This window comes from Mobula hypostoma, chromosome 26 (genome assembly GCF_963921235.1).
Source record: "Mobula hypostoma chromosome 26, sMobHyp1.1, whole genome shotgun sequence".
Classification (NCBI taxonomy): domain Eukaryota; kingdom Metazoa; phylum Chordata; class Chondrichthyes; order Myliobatiformes; family Myliobatidae; genus Mobula; species Mobula hypostoma.
In genome coordinates this window covers 33,106,357-33,124,635 of record NC_086122.1, presented here as the reverse complement: position 1 = coordinate 33,124,635, position 18,279 = coordinate 33,106,357, and the positions used below count along the sequence as shown (strand labels likewise).

The following is an 18,279-nucleotide window of genomic DNA, read 5'->3' as shown; positions in this document are numbered from 1 at the left end:
GTGTGGATTGGTGGTAACATATCCTCCTCGCTGACGATCAACACTGGCGCACCTCAGAGATGTGTGCTTAGCCCACTGTTCTACTCTCTATATACACATGACTGTGCGGCTAGGCATAGCTTAAATACCATTTATAAATTTGCTGATGATACAACCATTGTTGGTAGAATCTCAGGTGGTGACAAGAGGGTGTACAGGAGTGAGATATGCCAACTAGTGGAGTGGTGCCACAGCAACAACCTGGCACTCAACGTCAGTAAGACGAAACAGCTGATTATGGACTTCAGGAAGGGTAAGACGAAAGAACACATACCAATCCTCACAGAGGGATCAGAAGTGGAGAGAGTGAGCAGCTTCAAGTTCCTGGGTGTCAAGATCTCTGAGGATCTAACCTGGTCCCAAAATACCCTTGTGGTTATAATAGACAGTGACTATACTTTATTAGGAGTTTGAAGAGATTTGGCATGTCAACAGATACACTCAAAAACTTCTATAGATGTACCGTGGGGAGCATTCTGACAGGCTGCATCACAGTCTGGGATGGGAGGGCTACTGCACAGGACCGAAAGAAGCTGCAGAGGGTTGTAAATCTAGTCAGCTCCATCTTGGGTACTAGCCTACAAAGTACCCAGCACATCTTTAGGGAGCAGTGTCTCAGAAAGGCAGAGTCCATTATTAAGGACCTCCATCACCCAGGGCATGCCCTTTTCTCACTGTTACCATCAGGTAGGAGGTACAGAAGCCTGAAGGCACACACTCAGCGATTCAGGAACAGCTTCTTCCCCTCTGCCATCCGATTCCTAAATAGACATTGAAGCTTTGGACACTATCTCACTTTTTAAATATATAGTATTTCTGTTTTTGCACATTTTAAATAATCTATTCAATAAATGTAATTGATTTACTTGTTTATTTATTATGTTTTATTTTATTTATTTATTTTCTCTCTCTCTCTCTCTCTCTCTCTCTCTCTCTCTGCTAGATTATGTATTGCATTGAACTGCTGCTGCTAAGTTAACAAATTTCACATCACACGCTGGTAATAATAAACCTGATTCTGATTCTGAATACTGTCGTGCCCATTGCTGTTTCCATAACAATTTTGTTTTACCTGTCAACCCTGAGTTGAATCCCTGAACCTAAAGAACCTGAGAAGACCACTCTTCATCTGCCCTCTGACCTTTGACCTGTTTGGTATGGGTGACCCTACCAAGAGCCAAAGCATAAAGCCCTGACTCCAGCCAACGTAGCTCTCTGAATCATTGAGGCACACAAGCCTCCAAACCACGGCAAGATTGTGGTTCTCTTGGAGAAGTATCCATAAAAGCAAACCTTATTCCATATCTCAAATTTTTGGTAGTGATTTGTGAATTGTGCAAGGAGGATTTCTGTAACCCAAATGGCTTTAATGGAGAGGTCACCAGCACCATCCTCAGCTTGGCCGACCTGCAGCCAAAAATCTCTCACCCTCCGCCAGGGCAGGAATGGCCAATTAACACTGAAAGTAACGCACTTCCAATCCGGCCTTGGAGAACCAACTAACCCTGGGCGCGCAGGAGTGTTAACCATTTACAAGTATTTTAGTTATCATTAGGCTACGGATAGTGGGGAAGATGGATGCCACGGTGGTGGAGCAGATACCACAATACTATCACAGCTCAGGGTGTTACCGAGTTCAGAGTTCAGCTCTGGCGCTGTTCTGCAAGGAGCCTTTGTACATCCTTCCTGTGGAATGCTCGGGTTTTTCCCGGCTTTAAGGGGAACGGGGGGGGGGGGGAACTTCTTCACCCAGAGGGCAGTGAGAGTGTGGAACGAGCTGTCAGCACAAGTGGTGCAGGCGAGCTGGATTTCAACGTTTGAGAGAAGTTTGGACAGGGAGACGGATTGGAGGGGTGTGGAGGGCTATGGTACCGGTGCAGGTCGATGGGAGTCGGCAGTTTAAATGGTCCGATAGGCACCAGATGGGCAGGAGGGCCTGTCTGTTTCCTATGACACCGTTTTCCTCCCGTATTCCAAAGATGTACTGGGTCGGTGAGTTGGCCATTGTAAATTGTCCCGTGATTGGGTTTGGTTTAACCGGGGTTGTGGGGTCGCTGGGACGGCACGCTGTTTCGTCAACTGAAAATAAACAATACGACGGGTCAGGGCAGATATAATGGAGTGAATTCTCCGCAGTATCCAAGACATCTTCAAGGAGCGAAGCCTCAAAGAGGCGGCGTCCATCATTAAGGACACCCACCAATTAGATCATTCCCTCTTCTCACCGTTATCATCAGGAAGGAGACACAGAAATCTAAAGGCACACGTTTAGCAATTCAGGAACAGCTCCTTCCTCTCTGCCATCAGATTTTCGAATGGACGTTGAACCCATAAACACTACCTCGCTACTTTGTAATTTCTATTTTGTTTTCTTTTTTGCGCTACTCATTTAATTTAACTATTATATATATATATATATATATATATATACATGCACACTTACTGTAAGACAGTAAGTTCCTTAAGATTGTTACACCCTTAAGGGGTGGTACTGGGGACAAGTTTCCACTACCTAGAAAATGCCCCCAATGGCGTGCGCCTCAAATAGCCTCTGACAGCCAAATCCAGCTGACCAAGTTCTACTGGCAGGAGAAGGGGCAAAGTCGGGTTACTGGCACCTTAAAACCAATCAGACGGAGCTCATCATCTGTGGTTGGCAGCTCATCTCGGAGAAGGAAATCTCCGATCTTAAACCTCCGCTGCCTTGTGGCTACACCCACTCATGGGGAAGGCTTCGGGAGTGAACCCCGAGGGAAAAATCCGGAGCTGGATTCCCCAAGGCAGTCCTACATTGAGTTCAATGATGACTGACAACTCCTGCGACGCTGCTGGTACCAAACAGTATCGGTCTCTGCATGGAGAGGGGGAAATTGCTACATGGGCAACAGCCTGCCCTCCATATCGAACTGTCCAGGCTTGCGTATCTAGACAGCTAGGATGCAATATCCACGGTCGACTCTGACCAACGGAGGCCTCACACTACAAGACACATTTTTTTTCAGTATTATAATGTATTGCATTGTATTATTGCAGTAAAATTAACAAATTTCATGACATAGGCCAGTGATATTAAACATGATTAATACCTTTATTTTTCCAAAGTAAGAAAATTGGATCACTCAAAGAAGGCTTAAAAAAGTAATTTCGATAAATTAAACGACAAAGTTTAAGTTTTTTAAGATTAAAAAAATTATGGAACTGGAGCCAAGTTTGTAAAGAATGCTTAAATTAGCAACTTTAGCTAATTGTATAGGTAAAGCCACTCCCAATAACGAAGTTAGATGAAACTGTTTCACAGCTTTCAGTTCCAAATCTACCCAAATTGGCCAATCGTTCTTATCAATCCAGTGTAACCAAAAGAACATATATCGCACATTAACAGCCCAGTAATATATTCTTAAATCAGGCAAAGCGAGACCTCCATCCTTTTTCAACTTTTGTAAGTGACATTTACTAATTCTTGGTCTTTTATTATTCCGAATAAAAGATAAAATAATAGAACCAATCCGATCAAAAAACTTCTTAGTCAGAAAAACAAGGACATTCTGAAATAAATATAAAAATTTTATAATGGAGGACCGGTTGTGGATTATGAAGTTGGTTAACTTTTCTTCAATCTGTGCTAGTCATTCACTGATTCAATTTAAAATTGTACATCGTTACCATTTGACGAAGGAGAGATTGTCTAAAATGTTTCCTAATGTTGATAGTTATTGCAATAGATGTAAAACTGAGACAGCTATACTGGCACACATGTTTTGGTCCTGTTCTATACTGGAACAGTTCTGGAAGTCAGTTTTTTCTACAATTTCTAAAGCACTTAAAATTAATTTACAACCTAACAAATTAACTGTGCTTTTTGGAATAATTCCTCAAAATATCGGTGGTATTGCTTTGTCTGACCAACATGTTATTGCATTTGTTACATTGATAACTAGGAGGGCCATTTTGTTGAAGTGGAAGCATACATCGGCTCTCACTTTGTCACAATGGTCTCTCAAGTGATGCTATGTCTTAGTTTGGAGAAAATTAGAAGTCGAACTTTTGAACCTATGTTTGATTTTGAGAAAAGATGAGGTTCGTTTGCTCCTCATTTGAGTTAATTGATAGATTTCCTCCATGATCTAATTGTAAATCTTTGGTACTTTTTTTTCTTGCTGGCGGTTTGATGTTTATCTTTAGAAGCTTTTGTGTGACGCATGGCTCTGGGGTTGAACACCTAATGGTTTTTTTTTTCTCACTGATTAGTAGGGGCTTTTGCTTAGTGGGGGTTTTTTCCTCTTTTTTTGGCCACCAAAATTTTTTCAATCTTTAAAACATGTTTTTTTTTCTTGAGACATTGTAAGTGTTGCCTATTTCTTGTTACTTTTGTTAATTTTGGATAATAATAATAAAAAGATTTGAAAGAGTGAATGCAAGCAGGCTTTTTCCACTGAGGAAGGGGAGAAAAAAACTAGAGGACATGGGTTAAGGGTGAGGGGAGAAAAGTTTAAAGGGGGGGCTTCTTCACACAGAGAGTGGTGGGAGTATGGAATGAGCTGCCAGATGAGGTGGTAAATGCGGGTTCCTTTTTAACGTTTAAGAATAAATTGGACAGATACATGGATGGGAGGTGTATGGAGGGATATGGTCCGTGTGCAGATCAGTGGGACTAGGCAGAAAATGGTTCGGCACAGCCAAGAAGGGCCAAAAGGCCTGTTTCTGTGCTGTAGTTTTCCTATGGTTTCCTATGATTTTGATTCTGAATTCACAGGGTGATGATTGGGTGTTTGTGATTGGTTAAGTACAATACAGATAAATAAATATAACAGGAATTAACTTTATAAGATCAACAAATAATTTCAACCACAATTTGCAAGTTGTTTTTATTTATTTAATTGACATGGAAAAAGAAACACTCGGGACTAATAGTGAACCTAAGAGTTAAATCGGTTAAGCTAATCTAAATCGACTAGTCTATTGAAATAAGCAATTGAACATTCAAAGTAAAGGTGGGTTCATTAAAGCAAACAAGCTGGGGAACAAGGTTGTGGAGAGATTAGGAGGTGACTTCTGGTAGGAAATGGTTTACTGGTCAGCAATGTGATGAAGAAATTGTGAGAAGAATTTAAGGTTCCACAACATTGTGAGAGAAATATCCAAGGAAGAGATAAAGCCATGGGTGTAGAGTTAGGCTATTCAGCACATCGAGCCTGCTCCACCATTCTGTCATGGCTGATTTATTTTACCCCTTAAGCCCATTCTCCTGGCTTCTCCCCATAATCTTTGACGTCCTGATTAATCAAGAACTTATTGGCCTCTGCCTGAAATATACCCAATGACTTGGCCTGCGCAATGAATTCCTCAGATTCACCCCCTCCACCCTCACCCCAGCTGAAGAAATTCCTCCTCATCTCTGTAGTAAATGGACACCCCTCAATTCTGAGGCTGTGTCCTCCGGTCCTAGACTCTCCCTCTATAGGAAACATCCTCTCCTTCATCCAATTTATCCAGACCTTCCAACGTTCGACAGGTTTCAATAAGATCCCCTCTCATTCTTCTAAACTCCAGTGAGAACAGGTTCAGGGCCGTCAAACTTGCCTCCTGCTGTATGTTAAAATTTTCATTCCTGGGATAATTTTCATGAACCTCCTCCAGACTCCCTAATGGCCAGCAAATCTTCTCTTAGATAAGGGGCCCAAAACTCAGATAAGTTTTGGGCCCCCTATCTAAGGGGCCCAAATTCATTCGGAAGGCCAGTGATGTTGTAGGGATGGAACTGGACTCTCTGACGGCGGTGTCTGAAAAGAGGATGCTGTCTAAGTTGCATGCCATCTTGGTCAATGTCTCCCATCCACTACATAATGTACTGGGTGGGCACAGGAGTACATTCAGCCAGAGACTCATTCCACCGAGATGCAACACTGAGCGTCATAGGAAGTAATTCCTGCCTGTGGCCATCAAACTTTACAACTCCTCCCTTGGAGGGTCAGACATCCTGAGCCAATAGGCTGGTCCTGGAATTATTTCATAATTTACTGGCATAATTTACATATGACTATTTAACTCTTTATGGTTCTATTACTATTTATTATTTATGGGCAACTGTAACGAAAACCAATTTCCCCTGGGATCAATAGAGTATGACTATGACTATGACTATGATTATAAGGGGTCTGCCCAATGTGTTATGTCTTTAAATAGTAAAAAAAAACTCAGGTCAGTTTGGAATTGGTTTACAGTTAACTGAGACCAAGCTGCAATCAAAAGATAACCACCGATGATGACATGTTATTCTGTAATACTTAGACTGGTGAAACTAAGGAAGTGAGGAAAGCTCATGAAGATAAAAATAGTCAAATTGTACAAGTGCATGTTTCCCTGCAGTATTGTGAGTGTCTGCTGGTTACTCTGGATCTTTCCACATCCCATAGATTAATTGCTCACTGTACATTACCCTTTATTTTTGTTTGTTGTTCCTTTCCGCGCCTCATGGTGCGTTGGACAGCAATCTTGCCATTTCTTTAGCATTTGTCTGTTTGTTATGAGGCCGAGTTGCTAGCTCGATGCTCGACCCAGCACAGATGGAAAATGGGCAAGGAGCCGGCCGGGTTCGAACCCAGGACCACTTGCCTCGAAGGCCGGTGCGGATGCCACTCCACCACAGACACTTTAGTGAAGGTAAAGAATAAAAGGGGAGTTCTTTGGCATGGGAGAAAGAACTTAAAAAAGGGAACAGGAGACTGACTGGAAACCAGCATGGACCAGATAGTTTCTAATGTTGTGATAAGTATGCAATGCAGAAAATGCTGTAGGTTTATTGGTTGAAAAAGTATAGGTTAACAATTTTATATATTAAAATTTGAAAATATCAGGAACTTTGAAGAAGGTTTTATTTAATTAATTGGATCATTAGAAGATAACATTAAAAAAAGCTTCACACATCAAACACTTTAAGAATTTCTCATGTCTGGCTCTCCCTAGGTTTGTTGCCCAGTTCATGAGTCAGACATGCAGGCACCTAGCAACGTATTTAAATAAAATCATAAGCCATACAAAGGTAACATGTAGTTAAAGCAGGGCGTTTAAAGCAACCATTCAAATATTGGTACAAACCAAGTTTGCACACAGGAGAAGATGGCTGAAACCCCCAGAATAGCTGGCAAATCATGTCACTTGATCCACCAGTCTCCCAAATGCTCGATTGTAAATTGTAAGGACCTGCAGATGGATTTAGGGAATTACACTGAAATCATTATCTATTCCACACTGACAAAAGGCTGTCATTTGCAATAAAAGTCTTCCCACTTGAATCCATCTGATTTATAAACATTTCACAGTTAATTTGTCAACCAGGGCTTAACTTCCAATAAAAGTTTCCTTTTAGAGTTGAATGCCAGTGAAATAAAAGCCTTCAGAAAGCAACCAGTGGTGGCCATACATTGTCTGCAGATCTGAGGTGGAGGTGGGGCGGAACTTATAGTTCTTGCTTGGTCCCAGTTCTCATTCCCTGACCCAGATCCTGCCTTGGAAGTTGATCTTATCCCAGTTCTTCTCTTCCTTTACATCTTCTCACCTAAATGTCCAAATTCTCAGTTGTTTGTCTCTTCAAAAGAGGCAGTAGTGACATCTCCTACCCCCAGCAAATAATTGGCTTCTCATTTTAGATCCAACGACCCATGCATAATGTTCTAAAGGAATAGCTAACCCACACATTTTATTAATAATATTTTTCAGAAGTGCTCTCCAGGTCTGTGATCATTCCCTGGGTAACACATTGGATCGGAGTGGTAATACGGTTTCCACCCACTCGCCAGGAATGTCAAGCATCCTCTGCCACGCAGAAATCTCTTCCTCATTTGAATCCATCCAGTTGACAGATTGGCCATAGCTGAAACCTAGAAGAGCAGAAAGGTTGAGATTCATCAGCAGAGCTTAGCTTTTGCCTATGTTAGAGCTCACGCCAATGTCCAGGAGCAAAAAAAAAGTGAGTGGAGGACACAGCTCACCAACCATTATGAAAATTTACACAGAGCACTGCCACAAGAAAGCAGCACCCCTACCATCCTAGCCTTACTCTCCCTCAGACCATAAGATATAGGAGCAGAATTAGGCCATTTGGCTTATTGCATCTGCTCCACTATTTCATCAGAGCTGATCCATTTTCCTTCTCAGCCCCTATCTCCTCCCCTCTCCCTGTATCCCTTTATTCCCTCAATAATCAAGAATCTATCAACCTCTGCCTTAAATATACCCAATGACCTGGCCTCCACAGCCGGCTGTGTCGACGAATTCCACAGATTCACCACCCTCTGGTTAAAGAAATTCCTCCTCATCTCCGTTCTAAAAGGACACCTCTCTATTTTGAGGCTGTGTCCTCTAGTCTGAGACTCCCCCACCAGAGGAAACATCCTCTCCTCATCCACTCTACTGAGGCCTTTCAATGTTCGATAGGTTTCAATGAGGTCACCCCTCATTCTTCTGAACTCCATTGAGTACAGACCCAGAAGCATCAAATGGTCTTCATGTGACATCCTTCAATCCTGGAATCATTTTCATCAACCTCCTTTGAATTCTCTCCAATGTCAGCACATCCTTTCTTAGATAAGGGGCCTAAAACTGCCACAGCACTCCAAGCGAGGCCTCACCAGTGCTTTATAAAGACTCAACTGTAGATCCTTGCTTTTATGTTCTAGTCCTCTCGAAATGAATGCTAACACTGTATTTGCCTCCCTCAGCACCAACTCAACCTGCAAATTAACCTTTCGGGAATCTTGCACGAGGACTCCCTAGTCCCTCAAGTTTTCAAATTTTCTCTTCGTTTCGAGAATAGTTTACACTTTTATTTCTTCTATCAACGTTCACCTGCCACTGCCACTATAATGAGCACAGGGCAATTCATCTATCAAAACAACGATACTAGAAATGGCTGCCAAAAGTATTTTTTGTATTTTTAATTATATGGGACCCAGAGGAGTGATACTTATTTGTTACCTGTTCCCAGACTGAGTCTCAGTCCTCCCAGGAGCTGGTTGGAAAAGGTATCATGGTCCCAGACGGTGAATTCTGCGCAGGTCTCACGCACATCATCTGCCTGAAAGCCGTCATATACCATTGTGTGGTTATAAACAGGATTCAGGTCTTTCTTCATCACTCTGGTCTTCTGTTGACTGGACTTATTGACATCTGGTAGAATACGACTGATAACAAAGTAAAGTCGTGAGATTATACAGAAGTATAGAAAAATAGTGGAAGAATTTCATTTGGCCTTCATTCCAAAATTCAATACAATCATTGCTTATCCTTTGTCTCAGTTCTCCCCTTGAAGACTTTCATATCTAGAAATCTCCATTTTCTTCTTGAACATAATTAGTGTTGTGGCCTCCACAACTTTTAGTGGTAGAACATTTCACTTGATTGCCACCTTCCAAGTGAGACATGTCTCCTCATCTCAATTCTAAATATCCTAAGACCGTAAAGCTTGTTTCCGGACCCTTCAGCTGCAGAAACTTCCCACCACATCAGAAGACCCCAATTTAAAAAAGTAAAGACCAACTCCCAAAGAGAAAGAGAAAAAAACACACAAGTCATGCAAACAATAAAAGCAAGTAACGGTATCAAGAAAGGTAACTGCGCTTTGTCAATAAATTACACTCCATTACCATTTAACAAAGGAGTTGATGCCCTTGGGTCGGATGGGGATTAGATTTCGTGCTTCCTTTAGCCAGATGTGCACTTCCGATGTGGAAGGTAATCCTTGATCTAAAGAGAGAGATGGCATCATCACTTCCGACTTCTCTGCCTTAACCCGATACCACACCCACACCAGCTCAATAATGTTGGTTTTACCCGAATATTGAGAATGCAGCCTCAGAAATGAAAAACGACTTGCATTTGTATACAAAATAGTGAAAATACTCAGAAAATTGAATGTCAAAGTCCAACCCTCTGTCCTTGTTGCGAGAGGTGGAAATGTGTAAGGCCAGCCAGCTGGGCTCTGGTGAAGCTGTATAGACCAATCCCCCATACGTTGGATGCAATGGATAACAGAAACATTGATGAACTCCAACCATACCATCAATTTTAGACGATGGAGTTGGGAGGTCATCGATAGCCTATGCTTCACTGGGATCTAAGGCCCAAGAAGAAGATGAAGAAAAAGTTTCAGAAAACAAGTCAGCACCTGGCGTGAGGGAAATAGAACTACAGTTCCTGGTCATGTCTTGAATTGTTAATTTTTTCTCTCATCACACTTTCTTGCTCGGTGTGCTGCACATTACTAGAATTTTGTGTTCTATTTCACATGTCCAGAGCCTGAAGGAATTTAAGTCAAACTAAATTTGGCACTGAAGTAACAGAGGGCATTGATTGAGATCACTGAAAGGTTGCAAGACAAATCCAGAATTAATAACTGATTTTGGGTTAGCAGTGTACCGTAAGGATTAGTACTCCAGCATAGGCTATTTACGAATTTTGTCCGGTATTTTATAAGTTGGTGGTTAAACAAGGGAGCCACTTGTTGACCTTGAAGAAAGGAATCCTCAATGATCCACCAACCTTAGTGAACTTTCCACTTTCCCCTTGCTGGTTGCTGCCAGGAATCTCTGGCATCCAACAACAGGCAGTTATTGCCAGGAATCTTTGGCATCTCGTGACAGTAATGAAATAAGCCAGCAGAGCAGCGGATCACAAGGAAACAAGTGTTTAAAAAATTAATTGCTATTTAAATTATTGTTTTACAGGATGCAATACAACAATTGGAACTTATGATAGGATTTGAAATATAGTACATACTTTAAAAGATCAAAATAATTATTTTAAATTAATTATAAATTTAAAGCTCAAAAGTTAAAAGTAAATTTATTAACAAAGTTCATATATGTCACCACATACAACCCTGAGATTCATTTTCTTGTGGGCATACTCAATAAATCCATAATAGAGTAATAACCACAACAGAATCAGTGAAAGATCGCACCAGCTTGGGCATTAAACCGGCATGCAAAAGACAAAAATCTGTGCAAGTACAAAATGAGAGAAATAATAATAAATAAATAAATAAGCAATAAATAATCGAGATCATGAGATGAAGAGTCCTTGAAAGTGAGTCCATAGGCTGTGGGAACAGGTCAGTGATGAGACAAGTGAAGTTGAGTGAAGTTATCCCCACTGGTTCAACAGCCTGATGGTTGAGGGGTAGTAATTGTCCCTGAACCTGGTGGTGTGAATCCGGAGGCTCCTGTACCCTTCTCCTGATGACAGCAGCGAGAAGAGAGCATGACCTGGGTGGTGGGGATCTCTGATGATGGATGCTGCTTTCTTGCAACAACGCTTTGTGTAGACATGCTCAATGGCGGGGAGGGCTTTGCCCGTGATGGATTGGTCTGTACCCACTACTTTTTGTAGGAATTTCTGTTCAAGGGCATTGGTGTTTTCATACCAGGCTGTGATGCAACCAGTCAATATACTCTCCACTACACACCTAAATGATTTAAGTTACGAATTTGAATTGTTTTTCTGAGTATTATAAATGATACAAATTTAGTTTCGTTTGGGCCATAGATGTGGTGCGTTATGGTTATAAAGTTTTAAATATTCATTTACACTTCTACAAAGAAGCATCATTTTCACTTGAGAGGTTTTTTTTGTATGTTCAATGAAGACTAAGTTGAAGAAAAGGTCGAATGCTCTGGTGCGGAGGAAAAGGGAATCATTGACAGCAATGTTTGGGTTTCCATGTTTAACTGAGGAGGTGTGTACTTCACCAACACAACTCTGCCTCTATTACTTGAGTTATTTTTCTCTTTGGAAAAATTCTGTGTACACGTGTAGATGGGAAGTGCGGAGGTCCTCAGCACAGCATTTGTAAGTTGCTGTCAACAGGTTATGTAAACTGAGGATCTGCTTGTCCTCAAACTGAGAAAGCTGAATGGAGACTCAAGTGACTGCTGAGGCTGGAGGAGCTCATTTGGTTGGGCAGTATTCATGGAGGGAAATGGACAGTTCATGGTTTGTGTTGAGACCCTTCATCTTGCAATCCAGATGAAAGCCCCTTGACCTGAAATGTAAACTGTCAATTTCCTTCCATGGATGCTACCTGAGTTCCTAGAGTGTATTATTTGTTCCATCTGGTTAGAATGCTTTGATGAGCAGGATTACATCTCATGTTTATCAGGAATACCTGAAAGGGAACTGCTTTGGTTATGAGACTGATGGCCTGAAAAATGTTTGGGAGTGCTGAGGGAACAGGACGATGGTAGTCCCCATTGTCTTTTACCTAGACGAGACAATCTGTTTGGTGAAATGTCTTGTACCAATATTGAACAACAAGCACATAGATAGCCTAGATAGTGTCGAGGACAACCTTCCCAGTGTAGTCCTTCCAGCAGTATCGCTGCAAGCTGCCATCTGGGTTGATGGCAAAGATGGAATCTCCATCCACTTTTACTAGAAAGCCCCATTTCCATAGAGGATGTGGAAAGAAATGCATTAAGTATCATTCCTAGTTCCACCCTAACTGCTTGGCAACACAGGATTCAATACTTTTTAATCTGCTCCCAGGATGCACACCAAGCTCAAAGTCATTTTCATTAATTCAACAAGGTGTTCCCACAACCTGCTTGTGTTTCATCTTAATAAACTTTTCACAATCGAGTGCCGCACATTTTAAGGTCTAGAGGAAAATGACAAGTGTGTTGTCAAAATTGACTAATAAGGAAAGGCTACCACACAGATCTTATATTATAGGTTTTTGTCTTTATATTTCTTTTTTTGAAGGTTCAAAGTGTTTATGAAATGCAGAATTTTTGTGTATATGCGTGTAAGTACTATGTGTATTGCAAAATACACTTCCTTAGGCAAGGTGTAGCACCTGCTTAGCCCCCCGCCTGCCCCACCGATCAGGGTCACATGAAGCCATGAGAGCAGGTGGTGGATGGCCGTACGAGCAGCCGGTGCACATCACAAGTCCTGGTTATGCGACCACTGACTCCAGGCAGACAATCTCTGAAGGGTATTGATAATGGCTGAGGTCACCCGTCTTGTAAAGACAATGCCCAGAAGAAGGCAATGGCAAACCACTTCTGTAGAATAATTTACCAAGAACAATCAGGGTCACAGACCATGATTGCTCCCCTCATACGACATGCACATAATGACGATGATGATCACAAAATAAGAAGTATTTAATATTGTTAAAAAGATGGGAATGTAGGGTTGAGCGGTTCAGCCATAGTGTTATTAAATTACACAGTAGCCTCAAATGGTTGTATGGATTGTTCTAGTCCTCATATTTTTACACATCTGTGATTAAAAAATGATAATGGTTTGATTGAACGTACCACATGATCCTGCTGGGATGAATTTCAGGGACAAGTACAGCTGACCTTTGCTTTGGTTCGTGTTTGATGGAGCAGCCATCTGTACAAGAGTAGATGAACAGACTTTAGTTCTCCAAAGTTCAGTGTAGAAAAGGTCTGCTGACATACAACGTGGCAAAGAACAGGTACTGTATAGGTTGTGATGTACAGTGATTGATATATAGTCATTAATAATGAATCAGAATCAGGTTTAATATCACCAGCAAATGTTGTGAAATGTTGTTAACTTTACAGCAGCAGTACAATGAAATACATGATAATGTAGAGAAGAAGAAAACTGTGAATTACTGTAAGTATATACCATATATATGTCTATCAAATAGTTAAATTAAATAAGTAGTGCAAAAACCGAAATAAAAAAAGTGAGTTAGTGTTCAAGGTTTCAGCGTCCTTTCAGAAACAATGGTAGTCGGATTGAGTGTGAAGGGTTAGGATGGAGATGGTGACAGGAATTTATTAAGTTTAGAGATCTTGAAACAGTCCGTTGCCTCCTGTATTTGTGTATTTAAGATTTGCGTATTTAAGATTTCAATAATATTTGAGTAATCTTGTACGTGTATTAGTTGATCAAACATTCTTGTTTGTTTAAATAATTAATTATGGGTTCTATGTAAAAATATGTTAATTGCCTACATCATCATACTACCACGTGATGCATGCCAGCCTCACTTAATGTGAACTTGAACTACACTTGCACTCTCATGCCTTCATTTGAATTAATTTAATGTTTTGAATTTACAAACCATAACATCTCCAAATTCCTGGAAAATCACATATAAACACTTTAGAATTAATCCTGAAATGTTAACTATATTTTTTCTTTCCACAGATGCTGCCTGACTTGCTGAGTATTTCCTATATCTTTTGTTTTTATTTATAATCTAATCTAATCTAATATTTCCAGAATATACAGTACTGTACAAAAGTCTTAGCCACATATATATATAGCTAGGGTGCCCAAGACTTTTGCACAGTACTGTATATTATGTCTTTCTAGTTGGCAAATAACACTTAATACTACTGAGCTAATACAAAGCTAAGTACTCTTATTTCTGTTTCTCAACCACCCTCCTATTTTAACCAATATACAGTACTGTGTAAATGTCATAGGCACCCTAGCTATCTATATGTACCTAAGACTTTTAGCTGAGTTGTTTAGTTGAACCTCATCCTTAATAAATGACTCCAACATCTTACCAACTTCTGCGGTCAGACTAATTGGCCTATAGTTTCCTTTCTTCTGCCTCTGTCCCTTCTTAAAGGGTGGAAAGACATTTACAATTTTCCAGTCCTCTGGAGCCATTCCAAAATCATTACTGATGCTTTCACAATCTCTTCAGAACCCTGAGGTGTAGTTCATCTGGTCCAGGTGACTTATCTACCTTCAAACTTTTCAATTTCCCAAACACCTTCTCCTGAGGAATAGTAACTGCGCTCACTCCTGCCCTCTGATACTCTTGAACCTCTGGCATACTGCTGATGTCTTCCACAGTGAAAACTGACGCAAAATGCTTATTCAGTTCATCTGTCATTTCCTTGTTTCCCATTACTATATCTTCAGCATTATTTTCCAGTGGTCCAATATCCATTCTCACCTCTCTTTTACTCTTTATATATCTGAAAACACCTTTGGTATCCTCTTCTGTATTATTGGCTGGCTTACCTTCATATTTCATCTTTTCTCTCTAGAACTACCTTTTCCCTAGTGGGCTCAGCCACAAGCTGGTCTTTGACTCTATGGACTACCCTATTTCTAACTTTGCCAAAGCAATGAGGATTTTTCATGAACGAGTACCTTTTCCCAATGTGTTTTAGTGTTAGGAGCACACTTGATTTAACTGGAATGGGATTGTATTTGGAATCAATTTCAGGATTGCTTGTGACAGAAAAAAATATATTCTTGCAGTTCATATGCGGAGAGATTTTAAAAAAACTTTCTCAGTATTAAAGCCAACAGTTTATATTTTAAATGTGTTGCAGTGGGAGGGAGGGAGAGGGGAGGGGGAGAGGGAGAGGGGGAGGGAGAGGGGAGGGGGAGAGGGAGAGGGGGAGGGAGAGAGAGGAGAGAGGGGGAGGGAGAGGGAGATGAAATGAGGGAGAATGAGGAAAACAGAGAGAGCACAAATATCATCAGGCACATTGCTATGAAGTTGACATCACTCGTTCCTCATTCCCCACTGTGCTCCATATTGCACATTCAAGTCAGAAATGCCAGGAAGCACATTGATCATGAGTGAACTGGGTACTGAAAGTATTGACCATCACCAGCCTCACAGTAGTGGGGAAAACTGGGCCTTTTATAATCGTGACTGTGTCTTGCCACAATCCTTATCAATAAACTAGACAAGTTTCTTAATTGGCATAAAGTTAGGATAATAGGTGTTTTCTCCAATTAATTACACCCATTGACTGGAAAATCTTGTTCTAACGCGTGCAATATTCAGAGATCAATATAAATCCAAACAGTGGTCTCACTGTCATGAGTGGAGTTTCCTGGATGAATAACAATTTCTCTGTCCTGTTTTCAGTCAGTATAGTTAGAATACAGACAAGTGGACCAATACACATGGATGCAGTTCAATGCAGAACAGTCACTGAATCTTACCCGCCGTTGAAGGGCATATGTTGTTGGGTAGGTATTACCCCAGCCCCAGAGCTCCAGCACGATCTCCACCTCTCCCAAGAAGAGATTGTGCCCAAAGTGATCCCTGTGCCACACTGAGAGGTTTAGAGTCCGACTCTGCAGTTCTGCTTTCTCCAGTTTGTACTTCAGTTTAAACAAAAGGTTCATTATGAGCAGATCAATAAATATATGAAACACGGTGCAATGGCCCACAAATAACTTCAGATGGAATGGATCAGTCAAGCTCATCCAACATTGTGAGCTGTGTACATAGATATAGAAGCAAGTTCATGTACGTATGGATATGTTGTGTATTTATGACAAGCTATACAAAGTATATAATGCTGGGGGATGTATATTTCATATGTATAAGTAGAGCAGTGATATATTTTGTGTATGTATCAAAATATATACCATTCGTGAAAGTGTGTATGATATATTTGTCCGTGTTTCTTTGGATCAGTATACACATGGAATATAGGCCAGAATGTGACAGTGGAAAATTAAATACTTTAGCAAGATTCGTCAATGTCCGAGGCATCGGTTTGTAAATATGATGCTTTTTATTCAGCACCTTTAATGTGATAAGGTGAGACGATATATTTCACAGGGGTATTGTTAATCAAACCCAGATACCAAATTAAACAAAGAGTTGGTGGGTCAAGGGACCAAAAGATTCGAGATTGTTTAGTGTCATTTCCTGTACACAATTTAAAGGAGAATGAAATAATTGTTACTCCGGATCTGATGCAGCACAAAAAACCTAAAAAAGATAAAGAACACAATAATAAAAAAAACACAATAAATATAAATATATAGACTACTGACCTGGCTTCTCCTATCACCCTCTAGCTATCCTTCTTCCCCACCCCCCTTCTTAGTCTGGTGTCTCCCCCTTCCTTTCCAGGCCTGATGTAGGGTCTCGGCCTGAAAAGTCGACTGCTTTCCATGGATGCTACCTGAGCTGCTGAGTTCCAGCAGCATTGTGTGTGTGTGTGTTGCTTTGGACTTCCAGCATCCGCAGACTTTCTTGTGTTTATACATTGATTAAATCTATGTACATAAAGTGACTGTACAGAAGGTGACTCAGATAGGAAATAGCGTTGGGTGGAGGTGTTGATCAGCCGCATTGCTTGGAGGAAGTAACTATTTTTGAGCCTGGTGTTCCTGGCATGGCCTCCTCCTTGATGGGAGTGGGACAAACAGTCCATTGGCAGGGCGGGTGGGTCGTTTATGATATTGTTGGCCTTTTCCCAGCAACTTTCGCTATCTATGTCTTCGATGGCAAAAAATGGTAGGTTCGAAAAGTATCTTCAAGGAGGAGAGCAATTTAAAGAAGCTTATGTGGGAGCAGGAAAGGAGGTGAATGGGGAATAAAAAAGTAAGTTGAATAAAAGCCAGCATTGAAATAGTCGGGAGAGATAAAGATACAGAAGATTAAGGAGATTTATCGACCGGATGGAGGAGTTGGACGGGTAAAGGAAATCTGAAAGTTATTGGGAGTTTCACCATTTAGAGATTAAATCTGAACGTATGTATAATAATACCTGTTGGATGTACAATTTCTGATTAAGTGTGAGAACATACAGTATGGTTCGGAGTGCTTGACTCTGAGTTGGAAGGATAGTGAAAATGTCAGTGTTTGTCGCTGTTGCACCATGATACTTAAAACAGCTCCAGATGTTCTATGCAGGCTAGGTTTAATGTAGGAACTCCAAAGTTGCCATTAATAATTCAGCACCCTTCCAGAAATTTGCCTCTTAAAAGTCCAACACTACACCTCTGTGGTGAGAGGTGGACATGGGCAAGGCTGGACGACAGGGCTCTGGTGGAGGTGTGTGGGCCAATCCCCTGTACAGTGGGTACAATGGATTGCAAAAGCGATGATGAACTCCAACTATGCCATCGACTTCAGAGGACAACCTAGTCAGGAGGTCGTTGATGGCCTGTACTCCACTGGTAGCTAAGGGCCCAAGTAAGTAAGTACCATTCCACAAATTTCACAGTCCACCCAGTAAGACGTGTTGAAAAATTCAATTACTTGTGAACAGAGAACAGTGAATGAAAGTGAAGACATAATAACTGATCTCACCATTAACTGCTCATTATACATAGGATTCAGGGTTTTCTTCTTCACTGAGGTCTTTCGCTTGCCTTGAGATGATTTGTCTGGGAGAAGATAACTCTTCACATAGCTATTGAAAGGTGAAGTTAGCAAGATCAGTCAGTATCTCCCCTGAATATTCTCAAGTGATGCTT

General features: G+C 41.0%; 1 protein-coding gene across 2 annotated transcripts in view; it reads right to left on the bottom strand.

Annotated features, from left to right (window-relative positions):
• Positions 1 to 3,138: 3,138 nt before the first annotated feature.
• Positions 3,139 to 18,279, bottom strand: part of LOC134338237 (synaptotagmin-like protein 1) — a 72,681-nt gene continuing 57,540 nt past the window's right edge. For both annotated transcript variants that reach the window (XM_063033938.1, XM_063033939.1), the window contains 6 exons: positions 18,113 to 18,215; positions 16,003 to 16,164; positions 13,359 to 13,437; positions 9,681 to 9,780; positions 9,013 to 9,218; positions 3,139 to 7,916 (listed from right to left, as the gene is read on the bottom strand). In XM_063033938.1, coding sequence (XP_062890008.1) covers positions 7,777 to 7,916; positions 9,013 to 9,218; positions 9,681 to 9,780; positions 13,359 to 13,437; positions 16,003 to 16,164; positions 18,113 to 18,215 — 790 coding nt within the window. In that variant the 3' untranslated portion in view covers positions 3,139 to 7,776. The remainder of the gene's footprint in view (positions 7,917 to 9,012; positions 9,219 to 9,680; positions 9,781 to 13,358; positions 13,438 to 16,002; positions 16,165 to 18,112; positions 18,216 to 18,279) is intronic.